Source organism: Tachypleus tridentatus, chromosome 11 (assembly GCF_004210375.1).
Source record: "Tachypleus tridentatus isolate NWPU-2018 chromosome 11, ASM421037v1, whole genome shotgun sequence".
NCBI classification, from domain to species: Eukaryota; Metazoa; Arthropoda; class Merostomata; order Xiphosura; family Limulidae; genus Tachypleus; species Tachypleus tridentatus.
In genome coordinates, this window is record NC_134835.1 from 25974181 (window position 1) to 25995120 (window position 20940).

Consider the following 20940-nt stretch of genomic DNA (forward strand, 5'->3'; position numbering starts at 1 on the left):
TCGATTCCCCTCGGTGGACACAGCAGACAGTCCGATTTGGCTGCGCTATAAGAAAAGTACAAACAAGCGCTTTTTTAATATCTTGTATATGTATGTACCTACAGTGTAGGAATAGTGTAAAGTGTTGATTTATGACAATCAACATTACTGTACAACACAATCAAAAATAAAGCTTTACGGTTAACATTGTTTTATTAATTCATTCAGAGTGAATCAGTACTGAGCTATGTAAACAACATTGTTGTCTTTCACTAGGTTACTTTTACCTGAAATGAGAACGAATTGGGACGAATTACCGAAACAATGACAAAATGACCTTTCCGCTCAGTCACATTTCATTAACAAAAGCTTGGCATGCCCAGATGGGTTAAGGATTTTGACTCGTGATCTGAGGGTTGCGGGTTCGAATCCCGGTCGCAACAAACATGCTCGCCATTCAGCCGTGGGGGCGTTATAATGTTACAGTCAATCCCACTATTCGTTGGTAAAAGAGTAGCCCAAGAGTTGGCGGTGGGTGGTGATGACTAGTTGCTTTCTCTCTAGTCTTACACTGCTAAATTATGGACGGCAAGTGCAGATAGCCCTTGTGTAGCTTTGTGCGAAATTCAAAAACAAACAAACATTACCGAAAAGGTATAAATGGCTTTTCCCTTCCCATATAATAAATTATTCATGTATACATAGCATTTCATATTTACACACCATTATCACTCACTCGCTTAGCCCCCTTCGTGCCTGATGGCCCTTGGGGTTTCATGAAGCGCCCTCACTCTGAAGTCTGTTCTCCAGCTGATTCCCAAATCAGGTTCCATTCTTTCAATTATCTCTTTCCACTGTTCTTCTCCAGGTCTCTTATGGACAGCTTGTTTCCTTTCTTCACTCGTGGTGTCCACCAAAGGGCTGTTTCAGGGAGCAGGAAGGATGGCTCTTGGCAAAAGTCCCCCCCCCCACACACACATCCATCGTTTTCTCTACATGTGTAGCACCAGAGGTTGTTGACATCATTATGAAGAGAGAGTAAATTAACGCTGTTTTACTAATTGTGCCACACATAGGTGGGTGGGTGTATGACGTCAGAACAGTTTATTAGTGAATAATATATTATTATTATTACTTATTAACATTGGAATATTGCTTGCTTCGTTTAGTGGAAAACTTCACAACGCGTTGTCTGCTCTCAGAGGTCAAGTTTCAACTTCTAGCGTCATAACCGTAAAGTTTAACTCTGAGAACGGGCAAGGAGTGATTCTGAAAAAAACATAAATAAATGAAAACTAGAAATGTTGTGTAAGAGAATTGGTGTATAACATCTTAAATATGGTCACATCTCAGTAAACCACGCAAGATTGAACAAAACCGAGTTAATGGCCTTATTTGGAAATGAGATTCATTCTAAATACACGATTTCAAAGAGAAGCGACACGAGGTGGCGCTATTTATTAAGAAAATAATCCGATAAATAAATCGATATTAAGAATACCTTGAAATATCAAGTTTGTCCTTGTCCACGGTTTAAAAATTCTTCAAATCTTTTCACCCACAGACTAACTTTATTTGTTTGATTCTAATAATAAACAACAACATAACGCTTAATTCTGAGGCAATAACGGGTTTATTATTATTAATGATAACGCATTGGCTTTAGTTTTTACTTCTAAACGTTTTGACGATACCAAGTGTAACATAGTTGTAACAGCTTTCTTACAGTGTTTCACATGATACAGTAATATAGGATTATTTTATAAATCTCTCTACGTCTGTTTGTTTGCAGTTAAACACAAAGCTATACAATAGGCTATCTGTGTTGTGTTTGCAACGGTTATCGATACAAGATTTTAACATTATAAATCTACTGACTTAAAGCCGAGCCACTGGAGTGGTTGTTCTACATCATTATCTTGATTTATGTACATACACACACAAACATATTTTGAAACGTAATTTTCAAAATCACATCAGAGCTTTCACAACAGTTTTGCAGAACATTAATAATGTTAATAACGTTAATGATGTTAACATTAATTATAAACCGAAACGCAATAAAAAGTTTCAACTCAAGAACAAAATATCTTCCCAAATCTATCCATCCTCCTGTGTTTCCCAGATATGTCCATCCTCATATCTTTCCCAAATATATCCATCCTTCTTTCTCTTCCAAATATATTCATCTTCCTAACTCTCCCAAATATATCCATTCTTCTTTCTCTTCCAAATATAACCATCTTCCTAACTCTCCCAAATATATCCATCCTTCTTTCTCTTCCAAATATATCCATCCTTCTTTCTCTTCCAAATATACCCATCTTTCTAACTCTCCCAAATATATTCATCCTTCTTTCTTTCCAAATATAACCATCTTCCTCTCCAAATATATATCTTCCTAACTCTTCCAAATATATCATCATTCTTTCTCTTCCAAATATATTCATCTTCCTAACTCTCCCAAATATATCCATCCTCTTTCTTTCCAAATATAACTCTTTCTAACTCTCCAAATATATGTATCTTCCTAACTCTCCCAAATATATCCATCCTTCCAAATATATCCATCTTCCTAACTCTCCCAAATATATCCATCCTTCTTTCTCTTCCAAATATATTCATCTTCCTAACTCTCCCAAATATATCCATCCTTCTTTCTCTTCCAAATATAACCATCTTTCTAACTCTCCCAAATATATGTATCTTCCTAACTCTCCCAAATATATCCATCCTTCTGTCTCTTCCAAATATATCCATCCTTCTGTCTCTTCCAAATACACCCAATGATCTGCGCTTGGAACTGAATTTTCCTTTTCAACAGTAAAGACTCTACAGACAACTTAGCTAAAGAGAAAAACAAATAAACCAACCACTGAAACAGCCTCGTTCACAAATAGCTTTTTATGTACAAGAATTATTTTATTTTTTCGTCTCTCTAGATCTCTCCAAGGAAATTTAAAGTGAGTGGTTGCACAGAATAGTTCTATACGATTTTAGTGACTCCAACTTCAGCAAGAAAATTCATTATTTACCCGTTACTAAAAAACAAAAAAATTCAATATCAGTGAAAGGAACCGACACTAAATTTATTAATTAGGTATAAAATAAATAGCAAATATACCTCTAAAATAAAAATAATATTTTTAAAGTTATCAACATGAAACATTAAACAGCCCGCTCAGTAAAAAAACATTAAACAGGTCATTTTATATAACAAACTAACGTCAGGAGGCGTTGACTTAGACGTTGTTTAGCGTAAACCTTCAAAATGGGCTAACTTTTCTCTGCCCACCTCAAACATCGAGTTTGTGTGTTTTCTGATAGCAAACCCACATCGGACTATCTGCTCAGTACACCGAGGGGAATCGAACCCTTGATTTTAGCATAGTAAATACGTAGATTTACCACTGTACCAGCTGGGGACTCTCAACCACTGAAAGACAACCAGGAGGCAAAGCTTGAAAGAATAACTGTTAAAAAAAAATACAGCTGTAACAGAAGTAACATGAATCCAGAACATTATTCTGTCTGTCTTAAATGGAAATCTACACTTTGCAATGCGGATAAATTCATTACTTCAGTTCAACTTAAACTATTTATGCCCATTAAATAAAAGTCCTAGAGACATGTAAGAATAATGCAAAAGTCTTTGTTGTCCTAATAGGTGATAATTATAAAATTGATATAGGTAATAATTTGAAAGGCATATCTATCTTAACCGATAGTATAATCAAAACAAAGCAATTGGTTTGTTTTTTGATATCGCTCAAAGCTACACAAGGGCTATCTGCGCTAGCCATCCCTAAGTTAGTAGTGTAAGACTAGAGGGAAGGCAGCTAGTCATCATCACCCACCGCCAACTCTTGGGCTACTCTTTTACCAACGAATAGTGGGATTGACCGTCATATTATAACGCTCCCACGGCTGAATGAGCGAGTATGTTTGGTGCGACGGGAATTCGAACCAGCGACCCTCAGATTACGAGTCGAACACCTTAATCCACCTGAACATGCCGGGCCAAAAGCAATTAGAAAAAAAAAAAGACTTTTACTGTAAAGTTTGCTGGTAGAACTGAAGCCAGAATTGGTAGCTGTGTGTACATTAGATATAGTATTAGCAATGTGATTTATTAAAATACATCTAAACAACTTTTTTATTGAACCAAAACAATGTGAAAAGCATAAAAATGACTTGTTTGTAACTTTGGGCGTACTTGCACACCATTCTAGAAAATATGAAATGTATCGAAGTTGAGATTTTGCAAACCTTTTGTGATATGCAGATCAACTATGCCTTTTCTTCCCCCTAAGATACAGAGTATATATCGGTGTATACCAGGTTTTGTTTTTAAACTGGAAGATCAGACGATTAAGTTTACCTCCACTTATTTACTTACGGTACTGAGTGAGTCATCAAGGACATCACGTATGTTTTTCATTAGGGGAAATCGATGTATCATGAAAGATGCCACCGATTTAAACGTTGCTGGCAAACTCTGCAATATTCAAATATTGTGACACTCTTGTCTATATGAAGTGGCCCCCAGTCACGTGGATGATGCGTGTGCCTTGAGAGAAGAGAGCTTTGTATGTATTTTCATGTTTTCTTTGTTCTTTTATATGTACTTTGATTGACAGCAAAATTACTTTGTTAGTGAATACGACATCATTTGAATCTGTATGAAAAACTGGAAATTATTGGGATGTTTTTTTATTAAAGATAACTAAGCGTTAAAATGATTTAATGCCCTAGTGAAGAAATGAAACTTCCAAAGACGAAAAAATGTTTGAAGTGTTATGCTTGAACGGCTTGCATATTACTTAAATCAGACTATTAATATCGTGTAAAAATGAATACAAGTTATATATGTGTCGGTTTTTGACCTTCTCGTGGAAGGGAAAACACAAGAAATGATATAATACGTAAATATTTCAACAATTAAACAGTTACAAGTCTTAGTTTGGTTTGAATTTCGTGCAAAGCTACACGAGGGTTATCTGTGCTTGCCGTCTCTAATTTTGCAGTGTAAGATCACAAAGAATGCTGGTCATCACCACCCACCGCCAACTTTTGGGCTATTCTTTTACCAACGAATAGTGGGATTGACTGTCACATTATTAAGCCCCCACGGCCAAGAGGGCAAACATGTTTGGTTTGAAGTTGATTCGAACCCGCGACCCTCGGATAATGAGTCAAGTGCCTTAACCACTTGGCCATGCGGGGCCAGGTTGCAAGTCTAAACATAGGTATGTAAAATGTTGAAAATACATACTATTGTTTTTTGTTGTTTTTTTTCAGAGAGCGTCCCTAATAACCACTCAGCAGCACTCTTCCACCATGTACCTGAAGGCATTGACTGTCATTTTTAAACGCGTTTACAGCTGAAAGTGTAAAGGGAATATATTCCATCAACAAGGGTCCAACTAAATTTCAGTCATAATTATACTTTGATCTTTCATGTTGTAACAACAGTCGGTCATATATGTCAAAAATTAATAGTTTTAATTTATTAATAAATGTGTGAATTTATCTATATAAATATACCTGTGTGTGTGTGTTTATGGATCAGTTTGACACGTGGTTCAATTAACCCGATGAGAAATAATCAGAGCGACAGGTAGGTATGGCGACATGTGCAGACATGCTTTTACTGTTCGATGTTTTATAGGCCCGGCATGGCCAGGTGGGTTAAGGCATTCGTTTGTTTTGTTTGTTTGTTTGGGAATTTCGCACAAAGCTACTCGAGGGCTATCTGTGCTAGCCGTCCCTAATTTAGCAGTGTAAGACTAGAGGGAAGGCAGCTAGTCATCACCGCCAACTCTTGGGCTACTCTTTTACCAACGAATAGTGGGATTGACCGTCACATTATACATCCCCACGGCTGGGAGGGCGAGCATGTTTAGCGCGACGCGGGCGCGAACCCGCGACCCTCGGATTACGAGTCGCACGCCTTACGCACTAGGCCATGCTGGGCCTAAGGCATTCGACTCCTAATCTGAGGGTCGCGGGTAAGCATCCCCGTCGCACCAAACATGCTCGCCTTTTCAGCCATGGGGACGTTATAATGTGACGGTCAATCCCACTATTCGTTGGTAAAAGAAGCGCCTAAGAGTTGGCGGTGGGTGGTGCCTTCCCTCTAGTCTTACATGCTAAATTAGGGACGGCCAGCTCAGATAGCTCTCGTGTAGCTATGCGCGAAATTCAAAACAAACCAAACAATTGTACTTCTAAATTATCAGAGACGTTAATTTCAAGTATTATAAACTCATATGCTTTCTGCTGTGTGCTTTGTTCGTGCAGAGTTAAGACTAAGAGACATATTAATGTGGATACAGATATAAGAATTGGAAGGTTGGATCAATTTTTCTGTCCAAATACGTCTTTTCTATGACGTTTATGGTACCACACACTGGTTGGAGAATACGTGAAACATATCACTGACAAAGTTTTTTTTTTTTAGTTTTAGCCAAAGTATCAATTTCATCTACTCTTTCCTATCAGTTTATGACTTTATGTTATAATGACATTTTTCTAACGAATTAGCTTCAACAACGCGTTACCGTACGCGAATGTCGTGATGACGAGAAACGCACTCGAAGTAAAAATGTATTCTCAAGACGTCTTGGGAATACATTTGTACGCGAATGCGTTAACATGAATTGTTAACGTTAACTTACAAGCAGAAACTGTGCGCGAGAGTAATTGGGTACAACGTTTGGGTTTGCTGTTCGTGTTATTATTTCCATCAACTAGTTCCCTGACTCGTTTCGCTAATTTTCAATGCTGTAAGTTATACCTGCAGAAACTCTTGTTACCCGAGTAGATCGCATTGTTCACTTCTTGGGTGGACTTCCTGCAATTGTATACACCCCACGTTACCCTGAACGATGAAGTTAAAGAAAGTCTATTCGATACTTAGATATTTATTTAAGTTGGACAAGGCGTGGTCTAGTGACTAAGCCACTAGGGTGTCAGTCTACGGAATAAAGAGTCCATGGTTCGAGATTTAATATTAATGGATACGCTTTATCTAAAAACTGTGGGTGCATTATAAAGGTGACAGCCAATCACTAGTCTGAGCGAATAATGATAATTTTGTGTCTTATGTAGCTTGATACTGTATAGATGGAGCGAGTGTGAAAATAATAGCAAATTACACAGACCTACGATGGTTTTATTGTCTTTAAATGTTTGTATGTTCTACATTAATTCCTGAACGGTGAATCCGAAGATGATATTCATTTTGCTCAGTCACGTAGAGTTTTTTACAAAACGTTATATGTATTTTTACATGATTGAATATTTGTCGTTGAAATCGGGTCACATTTTGTAACGTTTAAAATGTTGACAACCACTGGCTGTAGATTTCTCTAGACCAATCGCGACGTGAGAATCGTATCGATTGTTCCAGAACCCAAACTTAATAATGTAAAAATGTTCGTTGTGGTAAGTAATAATAGCAATTTGAACTAAGTAAGAGTTGTTTTTGTTCCTGATTTGTGGACAAAATCTTACATGATAGAAAAATATATATATTATTTTCCACATCTACGTAACTGAATTATGGAAAATCCGTTATTAAAACGAAAAGAACTTATATAAGATTTAAATTCACATGACTATGTAATCAACGGATTGACATGAATCGTGCAGTCGTAATTAATACGTGTATCATTTACTGTAGGTGTATCACATTAAACGTTCTCTGTGTGTAAAATGGGTAACCTAGCTAGTTGTTTATAAAATGGATTCGTTTCTGATGTAATTAGATACAATCCAATTGCATATTGTACATTTCTTTGGCCACAGACTCGGATATGTTGTATATACATGCATACAAAGGGGTCCTGCCAAAATATCTGTGATATAAGCATGAATTGATGTTTTAAAGCTTTCTCTAAACCAGCCAATCCAGTTATTTTATAAGAGATTTGACTGTTAGTTTGTAGTTGAGAACAATGCTACATAATGGGCTATCTGTGTTCTGCCCACCACATGTATCAAAACCTTGTAAGCCCACAGACATACGGCTGTGTCTCTAAGAGGCTTTGTACAAAGAATAGCAGAGAGCCCTTATAATGGAGAGTGTTTGTTTGCTTGTTTTTGAATTTCTCGCAAAGCTACACGAGGACTATTTGCACCAGCCATTCGAAATATATCAGTGTTCTTACTAGTCATTACTACCTACCGCCAACTCTTGCGCTACTCTTTTACCAACGAATTAGTGGGATTAAGAGAAACATTATAATGCCCACACGGCTGAAAGGACGAGTATGTTTGGTGTGACAGGGATTCGAACCCGCGACCTTTAGATTGCGAGTCCTAACTACCTGGTCATAATGAAAAGTGATGGTGGCTTTTTTTATGCTCAGTATTTCGTAAAAAGGATCCTCAAGACTTCAGATATAACCGTGTAAAAGGGATCCTCAAGACTTCAGATATAACCGTGTAAAAAGGATCCTCAAGACTTCAGATATAACCGTGTAAAAGGGATCCTCAAGACTTCAGATATAACCGTGTAAAAAGGATCCTCAAGACTTCAGATATAACCGTGTAAAAAGGATCCTCAAGACTTCAGATATAACCGTGTAAAAAGGATCCTCAAGACTTCAGATATAACCGTTTAGCCAACGTGCAAGTCCATCAGTTGAACACTCCAGCGACTCAGTTAATTTTGGAAAAAAAATATTTAGAACGCCGTTTTTTTCCAAGCTGAATAATATTTCAAACATATACAAATATAAATGATCGATAGTTTATTTTTTATTGATAATTATATTGGTACTTTTCTAGCTCAATATTTTAGTTAAACCTGTACGTAGTTGAGATGTATATGGAGTACTTTAATTGAAGAAAAATACTGAAGATTAAATTAGACTTTAGGGTTGCGGGTTTGAATCCCGTCACACCAAACACGGTCGTTCCATCTGCTGTGGGGGCATTAGAATGTTTCGGTTAATCCCACTATTCGTTGGTAAAAGAGTAGCCCAAGAGTTGACGGTGGTTGCTGATGACTAGCTGCCTTCCCTCTAGTGTTACATTGCTAAATTAGGGATGGCTAGCGCTGATAGCCCTCGTGTAGTTTTGCGCGAAATTCAAAACAATCAAACACTTCGAGTTGTTTGATGTGTTCAGATTACAAAATGCGCTCGCCCTAAAATCAACGTACGAAGTTTTTTTTTGTTTCCACGATTTAATATACAGCTCTACTTCAATCTGAAGAAGTTGTAGCAAACGTTTTATTATAATACAATTTTCCATGAAGCTCTTTAATATATTTGCAAATTCCGCAGCTGCAAAGTAAAGGCAAAGTTACGGTTACGAAAGAGAATCCTGCAACCCAAAATCACATTACGGTAAAGTTGAATATATCTGCTTATACCATTAGCAAGATGACAAAGTAGGTTTCGAAGATTACTAAAGCTCACAGTTTTAAAACTTCCAAGTTTTCAATCACATTTAAACCAATCGTTTTATTTTCCATGAAGATGGTGGCCGAAGAAACTGGAACCACAGCAACCATATCTGACCACACATGTGTTGAATTATACAGAATCACACACGTGTTAAATTCCCAGCTGCGATGAACTTTGGTGCGTTCAAGTTACCTAAGTCATCAATGTCCTTGTACAATAGAGGGTCTGCGAAAAGTGGTCATGATACATAGTATAATCTACGACCTACTTCACTGCCCTTTGACACTTGTTAAATTGAAAATTGTAACATCGAGTAACAGCGGGTAATAACAGTCATCGACCTCAGTTTGTTGTGAGGGTGGCTCAGTTAGGCTGACAACCACCTGTAGGCTTAACTTCCAAATTATTCTCAAGTCAAGGAGAATAAAACAATTTATTTAAGGCTGCAAAAGTGAAAGCATCTACAATCAGTTGTAAATGTTTAAGATTGGTGTAGATCGTAATATTAAATGGGCAGATTTTAAAACAAATGGCATTACTTTTAACACAATAACAACTCTTGTTTGATATCCAACAATATTCGGTTTTCCTGGATGACGAGAAACCCACTTGAAATAAAAATATATCTCAGAACTGCCGTTAACCTGGAGATGACCTAGGAAGGTCGAAACGTTGTTCTCTGCTTTTCAATAAAAGTGTTAATACCCATACCAGCCGTTCTGAGATACAAATATCCAGTTTTATTGTTCTCAACGTGCGATTTTAAGGTAAGGGTCTGTCAGAGCCGTTCAGATGTTTGAAACTATGAACACATATTTAGTAACTTATTACAGTGTTCACAGATCCTTAGTGGAAAAATTGAATGAAATAATGTGCGTATCGTCCAAGATCTTATTACATTAACTTTCCATGTTTATTTTCTTCCATATATGTAGCGTACGCATGTGTGATGTAGGAAAATAATTACAAAACGCCCGAGCCTAACTGTATTGCACATTGTATATTATATGGTGTTATTACAAACATTAAATTAGTTATAAGCTATCAATAGACCATTAATTAACAAAGTTATCTATAATTGTATACCACAAATACAATGTTATCATGCTACTGTAAATTATAACGTGTGTTTTTTTCTTACAGCAAAACCACATCGGGCGATCTGCCGAGTACACCAAGGAGAATTTAGCCCCTAATTTTAGCGTTGTAAATCCGTAGACTTACCAGCGGACGACAATTATAATGTAAGTCACTCATAAGATAAAAGTACAGTGACGTAACGAAATAGTTCTTTAAACAGTTTATTTGCTTTCTGGTCTAAGAATAATAATCTAAAACTACACTAGAAGGAGTCAGCAAACATTTGACATGATCTGAAAAACTACACATGAACTGAAGAACACGGGAAGCAAACGACAGTATAACACCAAATGTGTTATTTCTTCTTTAATTAGACACTCAACGTTCCGATTCAAAACTTCTTCAGAAGCGTTCCACTAAAACACGAACCGAAACTTACAGAACACAACTTCACAAATTAAATAATGAGAACATCTAAATGTGCAAATATCAAAACCTCATCACTTATACGGACGTCCACGTGCCCAGTTCGCACGTGCAAGCTTCGAGTTGCGGATTTGAATCTCGTTCTCGAACTTTCTCGCCATTTCAGCCGTCAGGACGTAATAATGTGTCGGTGAATCCTACTATTCGTTGGTGAAAGAGTAACTCAAGAGTTGGCGGTGGTTGATATTGACTATCTGCCTTCCCTCTTGTCTATCACTTCACAATTAGGGACTGCTAACGCCGGTTGCCCTCGAGTAGCTTTGCACGAAATTCAAGACAGCTAACCAATCAGTTCTTACCTTTCAAAGACAGCCAACCAATCAGTTCTTACCTCTTAAAGACAGCCAACCAATCAGTTCTTACCTCTCAAAGACAGTCAACAAATCAGTTCCTACCTCTTAAAGACAGCCAACAAATCAGTTCCTACCTCTTACTCTTATAGAATTTTCAGCGCTGTTAACGGTATGTTGGGCTATTTATTGTAAAATAGATAAACCAAATATACATAGATATGTACAAATAGACTTGATATGTGATATTTTAGCCACAAATTCAACATCACACAAATTAAAATAGTGTTTTTATATCTGTTTGCCAGCAAAACTTTGGCTATTTATACACGTGATTTCTTCGAGTATCTTTTTTATTTGTCAAACTTTGCCAGCTGACAAAACCAAAATGTGTGTCTTGATCCGTCGGCAAGTACTCTGTATTATCAACTTTCTTGATAAGAATGCCCTAAACTATGATTAACGCTAAAATTCAGGACTCGATTCCCCGCGGTGGACACAGCAGATAGTTCAATGTTGCTTTGTTTAAAAACAACCAACCAACCAACTAAATCCACGAAAACACACTTGTTAATATTGGGCAGTGGTTACGTTATAAGAGTGACTGTCAAATCCTGCTATTCGATCAGACAAGAGTAGACAACTGGGGCTGTTAACTAACTGCCTTATATTATATCGGTTCAAAACTAGGGATAGCCCCTTTGTAGCTAATACAGTTAGGCGATAAATGTTTTATACAAACAATAACTTAAGTAAGATTACATTTATATTTTATATTTCGAGGTTCTTGATGAAGAAGTTTAACGGACATATTTATGTGTAAATGAAATTATCGGTCATATATCTTAGATTTTCTTTAAAAGTGTAACAGCCACACGTCACACAAATTTGTCTAACATCATTCTAGTTTGGATGCTTTTATTCAATACAGAACTACACAATGGTTTATCTGCACTGTACTTATTGCATGGATCGAACCTGTAAGTGAGCATTCTTTGATTTCACGTTTACTTTAATTTCATAACTACAAAGCTGTCTAACCATTTTCTTTAAATCATGAGGGTAAACAAACATAAAAACATAATTCTGTCAATATCCAGAAGATGATGTTAATTGAGGAGTACCCGCTGTTTTGTTACAAAATTTGTTTTGGTGAAAATTTAAAATAAACGTTATTAGTATTTGTAAAATTTTGAGTTCTTATTAAAGATGGACCATCTTATATGTTCATAAAGTAAGACTTTTTCATTTGATTAATCGTTACATAACTGATTGTCATCTTTGCTGCTGTTGTATGTTCTAATTTTGAATTCTTTCGGTATAATTAGGCTTACTGCGTACTTTTCGCTTTGTTTGATCTTCCAACTCTCATGAAGCCTACTTACCGACTAGCCTGATAAGAAAGAAGGTTCCGTGTTTGGTTTGTGACGTTTTATCAACAACATTACGACGTCCAAACTGATTCAAATCAATATAAGTGTGAATAGTCTATTATGTTGAGATGCACTTGTTATTCAAAACACTGTGTTTTGCTTCGGCTATTTACCCATCTTTCTCTCTACGACAGCTGGCAGATGGTCGGTATGATCTCGTCCCAGTGGGAAGTCGCGGGTAAAATACGCCATCTGCCACGTGGCCAGTGTGTGTTAGTATGTTTCAAGGCGTGAACGCGAATTTTAAAATTTACTGTTAGCAGAAGAACGAAGATGTAATTCATTCATCTTAATTATTACATAATAAGTTTTCATTTATAATAAAATTAAACCATGAAACTGACTTTTTGATACAGTTAATAAATAAAATCGTGTTTCATGTGATGTTTTTTGTCGATGTTATTGTCGTAACCGCTTTATCCACTGAAATAACAATAATTACAATAAAAAATATTTTTCTTCGCCTTGTCTTTGCACAGTGACAGCAAATTTACCAAACATATAACGAAAACGGCCCACTTTGTTTCAGTATAAAGTAAGTAATCCGTCTGGCGTTAGTTTATAAAATTTATAAGAATTTTATAAGAAATGAAGAAGAAATAAGAAATGTGATGTACCATTGAAATATGTGACATATCTAATATGTGTCACGATGGATACTTTTTAAAGTTAATAAAATATAGTAATTTAATGTATGAAATCTTTATTTTTGTCCAATAGGGTATAAAAATCACAAGACCAAATATAGTTTAAGTGAAAAAAAGACAAAAATATTGATTATGTGAATCAAAAACACCATCTTTGATTTATTCACTTAGCAACAAGTACTTAATGAAATCGTCAGGTGGTTAAGGCACTCGACTCGTAATTCGAGGTTTCGCGGGTTCGAATCCCCGTCACATTAAACATACTCGCCCCTTCAGCCGTGGGGGCATTATATTGTGACGATCAATCCCACTATTCGTTGCTAAAAGAGTAGCCCAAGAGTTAGCGGTGGATGGTGATAACTGGCTGCTTTCCCTTTGTCTTACACTACTAAATTAGGGACGGGTAGCGCAGATAGCCCTCGTGTAGTTTTGCACGAAATTCACGACAAACCAAACAAACTTAATAAAATCTCTGAATTATGACAAATCTTTCTATTTGTATATAAGCACAAGTGCTTAAAATTAAAATTTGCTATTTACACGTAGACGTTTCCAAATCTTTTTATAAAATACTTACGCACTTACGATAGCAACATACGCAATTACCAAAATCAGTTGGTTTCGTAAAAAGTAAGCCCTTAATCTTTAAATTGACTCTTTATATAATAAATAACTAGATATACAACTGCATGTGAAACACGGAAAGCAATCTTCCCTTTGAAATTCTAATTCAGACGGTGTACTAAGTAATGTTATTAATGGTCTTGACTCATTAAGATGGTCATTTTCAAATTGGCACCTGATGTATATTCACTGCTATTTAAACACGTAATATGCTAATAAATATCCCAACTATCTCGAGAACCTGCTTTGAATGTTAAAATACATACACGAAGAGCAGTTGAAATAACGCATTTGTATATTCCCCACTAGATGGCGGCAGCATCCAGCTTCGAAACTGACTGTTCAAGATCCAGTGGATAATCTTGACATTTAGATTAATTATTATATATGTGTTTTGTTGACCGCTGCAAATCTATACAATTTTAATTTAATTATAACAGATTGATACGTTACTAAGTAACCAATCCTTATCATGTGCCATGATACATATATTTCCTAACCATCTATGAATGACGTCTATTCCAGTAAGTTTATTTCTATGCACATTTCGCGGAGTTACCAATGATATGTTAAAAAAACATCGAAGTCTTTTATTACAGTATAGTTGCTGATTGGGTTTATTCAACATTTCGGTTTGTAGAGAGACTGATATAACGACTGTTTTTTGGTTTTTGTTTTTTTAATGTCATTGCACCTAAAAATAACATTTGTGAAATATGGGCCCGGCATGGCCAGGTGGGTTACGGCACTCGATTCGTAATCCGAGGGTCTCAGATTCGAATCCCCGTCGCACTCAATACGCTAGCCCTTTCAGCCGTGGAGACGTTGTAATATGACGGTCAATCCCACTATTCCTTGGTAAAAGAGTAACTCAAGAGTTGGCGGTGGGTGGTGGTGACTAGCTGCCCTCCCTCTAGTCTTACACTGCAAAATTAGGGACGGCTAGCGCAGATAGCCCTCGTGTATATGTATTGTGAAATATGTCTCCCATTTCTTAATATAAAATTTATTGTAAATACAACAATGATTAAGTTGATTCTAAATACCAAAGATACAACTTTAAAATAGGTAAGAAAATATATTTCCACTCATTTGTACAATAGTATTAGTAAATAATAGAGCCCCACGTGTTGAGCAGTGCATCATTTAGTTGTAAACCATATAAATGTTAATAATATATTGCATGTATCAGGAGTAAGTTAGATACGGACTTATTGGTCACTTAATTATGGCCCATCTAATATCCGGTTGGGTGTATAGATAAAAGAAGTTCCTGTTACAAGCAACTGACGATCTATTTATTGATTGGTAAACGTATAACGTTTCGATTGCAACTCTTGGTATACTGTTACTACAGATAAACAACTGGTCGAAACGGAGGAATATAATATATGGTGCTCTTACCAGAGGGATACCATTTTAAAATTCGTGAAACAGCCAACCACTAATTTCATACACAAGTAAATAAAGTGTTATGTAAATATGTATTTGGAAGAGGTGGTCAAGGTAACGCTCAAACAGACACCATCCAACAACACAACATGTCTCGTAAGCTGAAAACTATAATATTTGACAGAAATAAAGGTGGCAGTATGAAATTTTAGCACTTAATCAAATTAATTTATTTACATAAATATGATAAAACTATCTATTGTCTGTCAGTGCAGATAGATCTTCACCAAAATTGATATGGGCGATTCATAAGGCTCATGGGGAGATACATACAATTTTTTGTTTCGCACTTTATTGGTTTTATGGGCATTTTTCGCCACTACTTGGCCCCCGTTGATGGATTATCATCAAATTTCGTGTTGAGATTTGTTAGGTCCAAGTGGAGACACATGCAAACTTGCAGTTACACATTTAGTGTTTTGCAGTTTTTATTGTAGTTTTTACAATTGCTTGTAAGCAAAGCAACTTTTCATGTACTTTCATTATTTATGGTGTTTGGTTTGTTTTGAATTTTGCGCAAAAGCTACACGAGGGCCATCTGCGCTAGTCGTCCCTAATTTAGCAGTGTAAGACTGGAGGGAAGGCAACTAGTCATCACCACCAACCGCCAACTCTTGGGCTACTCTTTTACCAACGAAGAGTGAGTTTGACCATCACATTATAACGTCCGCACGGCTGAAAGGGCAAGCATGTTTGGTGTGACGAGGATTCGAACCCGCGACCCTCGGATTTCGAGTCGAACACCTTAACTTACCTGGCGATGTCGGCTATATATATATAGTGGGAATGAGAGAGACACAAACCAATAAAGCGTTTAGTGTTAGCAAAAACAAAGTTATTTGAGAAAAACTTAGGTCAAAGTAACATCAGAACAAATGGTAATGACAACGAAAGAAACGTGCTATCAGAGGCTGGGTTTCCATTTCTGAAATATGTTGTTAAATGGTAAGCAAATACAGAACCAAAATGACAAGTTTCGCAAAATATTATAAATATCCAGTATTTTAATCCAATGTTTTAATAAAACAGTACGACATACGTATTGAACAAGATCCTTCTACACGGTACGACCCTGAAGTTATTTTCTTCTATGTTTCTTGTTACCATCACCGTGTCAAATAAGTAGACATTACAGAGTAGAAATGAAACATATACTGAAATATGATTTATCCTGAAGGTGGATAGCTTGAAACAACTAGATGTTAAACATTATAGTTCCATACAATAGTTCGTACCATGGTCTTTATTTCATACAAACCTTAGTTCTGTGGATAGCTTGAAACAACTAGATGTTAAACATTATAGTTCCATACAATAGTTCGTACCATGGTCTTTATTTCATATAAACCTTAGTTCTGTGGATAGCTTGAAACAACTAGATGTTAAACATTATAGTTCCATACAATAGTTCGTACCATGGTCTTTATTTCATACAAACCTTAGTTCTGTGGATAGCTTGAAACAACTAGATGTTAAACATTATAGTTCCATACAACAGTTCGTACCATGGTCTTTATTTCATACAAACCTTAGTTCTGTGGATAGCTTGAAACAACTAGATGTTAAACATTATAGTTCCATACAACAGTTCGTACCATGGTCTTTATTTCATGTAAACCTTAGTTCTGTGGATAGCTTGAAACAACTAGATGTTAAACATTATAGTTCCATACAATAGTTCGTACCATGGTCTTTATTTCATACAAACCTTAGTTCTGTGGATAGCTTGAAACAACTAGATGTTAAACATTATAGTTCCATACAATAGTTCGTACCATGGTCTTTATTTCATACAAATCTTAGTTCTGTGGATAGCTTGAAACAACTAGATGTTAAACATTATAGTTCCATACAATAGTTCGTAACATGGTCTTTATTTCATATAAACCTTAGTTCTGTGGATAGCTTGAAACAACTAGATGTTAAACATTATAGTTCCATACAATAGTTCGTACCATGGTCTTTATTTCGTGTAAACCTTAGTTCTGTGGATAGCTTGAAACAACTAGATGTTAAACATTATAGTTCCATACAATAGTTCGTACCATGGTCTTTATTTCATGTAAACCTTAGTTCTGTGGATAGCTTGAAACAACTAGATGTTAAACATTATAGTTCCATACAACAGTTCGTACCATGGTCTTTATTTCATATAAACCTTAGTTCTGTGGATAGCTTAAAACAACTAGATGTTAAACATTATAGTTCCATACAACAGTTCGTACCATGGTCTTTATTTTATGTAAACCTCAGTTCTGTGGATAGCTTGAAACAACTAGATGTTAAACATTATAGTTCCATACAACAGTTCGTACCATGGTCTTTATTTCATATAAACCTTAGTTCTGTGGATAGCTTGAAACAACTAGATGTTAAACATTATAGTTCCATACAATAGTTCGTACCATGGTCTTTATTTCATATAAACCTTAGTTCTGTGGATAGCTTGAAACAACTAGATGTTAAACATTATAGTTCCATACAATAGTTCATACCATGGTCTTTATTTCATATAAACCTTAGTTCTGTGGATAGCTTGAAACAACTAGATGTTAAACATTATAGTTCCATACAATAGTTCGTACCATGGTCTTTATTTCATATAAACCTTAGTTCTGTGGATACCTTGAAACAACTAGATGTTAAACATTATAGTTCCCATACTTGAAACAACTAGATGTTAAACATTATAGTTTCCATACAATAGTTCGTACCATGGTCTTTATTTCATGTAAACCTTAGTTCTGTGGATAGCTTGAAACAACTAGATGTTAAACATTATAGTTTCTATACAATAGTTCGTAACATGGTCTTTATTTTAGTTTCATTTCTGGATGTTCATTTTGATTGGATATAGACACACCCATATAAGTACATTTATGCAAATAGAAAGGAATAATAGTTGATTTCACAAAGTATTTAAACAGCATGCATGGACTGTTTGTTTCTGTGGAAACATCGAGCCAGATATAGCATTACATATGTACATTAGAAAAGAGAAAACATTACAAAAATATTTTTTTTTTTGCATCTATATTTGATTTTGTAACCCTTTAAACCTAAATTAGCCTTTGGTAAAACCTTGAATACAACCACAAGTAAGAAACCAGTAAACATTTTGAGGTTTTCTCAGAGGTGACTTAGATAACCATGTAAACTTGAGTCTATCTACTCTATATATACAGATTCTTTAATACGTACTTATTCTATTATTCAACTTTAGAATATTAATTATTTTAGCTGCTAAAAAGTAGTTAATTAAATATTACTATAACTAAACTAAAGATTATTACATGTAGTAAAATAAAGTCAAGTTGAAAACAAAATATTGCGACTGGTGGTGTTACATGTGATCTGATATTTATATTATATTAAAATATATATTATAAATTATATATTAAAGTTTAATTTTAATACAGACCTACTCATTAAATATCAACATATTTCTCATAAAAATGTAACCTGTTTTCTTTAATTTTTTAAAATAATTAGTTGTATTAATAATTATGTATCTCATCCAGATTCGCTTTCGTCTTTATTATTTTGTTGCAGCTCTAACATAAAAATCAGAGCTAAGTGAAAATGAATCAGATTTATAAGTAATATAGGTCATGAGTAAATATTAAATTAATTAACATAAAATAGTAGCAGGTTTCAGTGCTGTAATCACAAAAACTTTTGATAATTAACTTAAAACGTTATGTTTTTCCTAAAACAAGAAAACCAAGTGTGGTCAAGATAACCTAAGGGTTAACTCAAATAAAGCACAAGTTGTTTTATAATAATAACTGAAAAGACATCTATACATTTTTAAAAACTTAATACTGTTGTCAGTATAGAAATTACCATGTTAGAACTTTATTACGCATTAAAACATCACATTATGTAAATGTTCAGGATTCAGAAATGTTGCAATTTTATTTAAACTGACTTTAAGGAAATGTTCATAAAATTTTAAGAAGAAACTAATTTCATAATTGTAATATTTCGTGAAACGCCAGTAAATGAGCCACTACAAATAAACAGTTTTACCTTAATATTTGAAAATACTTTCAATGACCCCAACAAGACATTATAAAGTTTGTATCCCATTAGTTAAACTTCTGATGACATGTCTTGATATTTAAAATTAAAATGAGGATGAGACTCAAAGGGAACTATACAGCCGTTGATGATACACTGAACAATCCATTCTGTTGACACGAGAGGAATGGTTATTTGATGAGCTGCTTTTACCACGTAATCTGGACACGAAGAATCCGTTACAATCACATCAGTATGGAATATACCTGAGAGGTGTTAAACAAAACTATTCAGAACACACTGTATAAATCATCTAACAAAACTATTCAGAACACACTGTATAAATCAGCTTAAACAAAACTATTCAGAACACACTGTATAAATCAGCTAACAAAACTATTCAGAACACACTGTATAAATCATCTAACAAAACTATTCAGAACACATTGTATAAATCATCTAACAAAACTATTCAGAACACATTGTATAAATCATCTAACAAAACTATTCAGAACACACTGTATAAATCATCTAACAAAACTATTCAGAACACATTGTATAAATCATCTAACAAAACTATTCAGAACACACTGTATAAATCATCTAACAAAACTATTCAGAACACATTGTATACATCATCTAACAAAACTATTCAGAACACACTGTATAAATCAGCTAACAAAACTATTCAGAACACACTGTATAAATCAGCTAACAAAACTATTCAGAACACACTGTATAAATCAGCTAACAAAACTATTCAGAACACACTGTATAAATCATCTAACAAAACTATTCAGAACACACTGTATAAATCATCTAACAAAACTATTCAAAACACACTGTATAAATCATCTAACAAAACTATTCAGAACACATTGTATAAATCATCTAACAAAACTATTCAGAACACACTGTATAAATCATCTAACAAAACTATTCAGAACACACTGTATAAATCAGCTAACAAAACTATTCAGAACACACTGTATAAATCATCTAACAAAACTATTCAGAACACACTGTATAAATCATCTAACAAAACTATTCAGAACACACTGTATAAATCATCTAACAAAACTATTCAGAACACATTGTATAAATCATCTAACAAAACTATTCAGAACACACTGTATAAATCATCTAACAAAACTATTCAGAACACACTGTATAAATCAGCTAACAAAACTATTCAGAACACACTGTATAAATCAGCTTAAACAAATAATGCAGTCCAATTGTCTTATGTCCATTTTTCAAACTTCATGGGGTAATTTTATTGATAGGAATTTGCTGGCTTACTTTTACTTAAATATGAATTGTATATTAAAGTTGGTTATGATAGAGTCTTACATATCTTCACTTATTAATTACATATTTGGATGTCCTCAGTTAAATAATGTTATTTTAATACAAAAGTACACAATGTACTGGTGACTTACCAGAGGACTAACCGAAAAGTAGAAACATATGGTTAACATTGAACATCTTTAATATGGACACTAAG

General features: G+C 34.9%; 1 protein-coding gene across 2 annotated transcripts in view; it reads right to left on the bottom strand.

Moving 5' to 3' along the window:
- Positions 1 to 18210: 18210 nt before the first annotated feature.
- Positions 18211 to 20940, bottom strand: part of LOC143231781 (TP53-binding protein 1-like) — a 28205-nt gene continuing 25475 nt past the window's right edge. For both annotated transcript variants that reach the window (XM_076466426.1, XM_076466427.1), the window contains exon 14: positions 18211 to 19699. In XM_076466426.1, the coding sequence (XP_076322541.1) occupies positions 19506 to 19699 (194 nt within the window). In that variant the 3' untranslated portion in view covers positions 18211 to 19505. The remainder of the gene's footprint in view (positions 19700 to 20940) is intronic.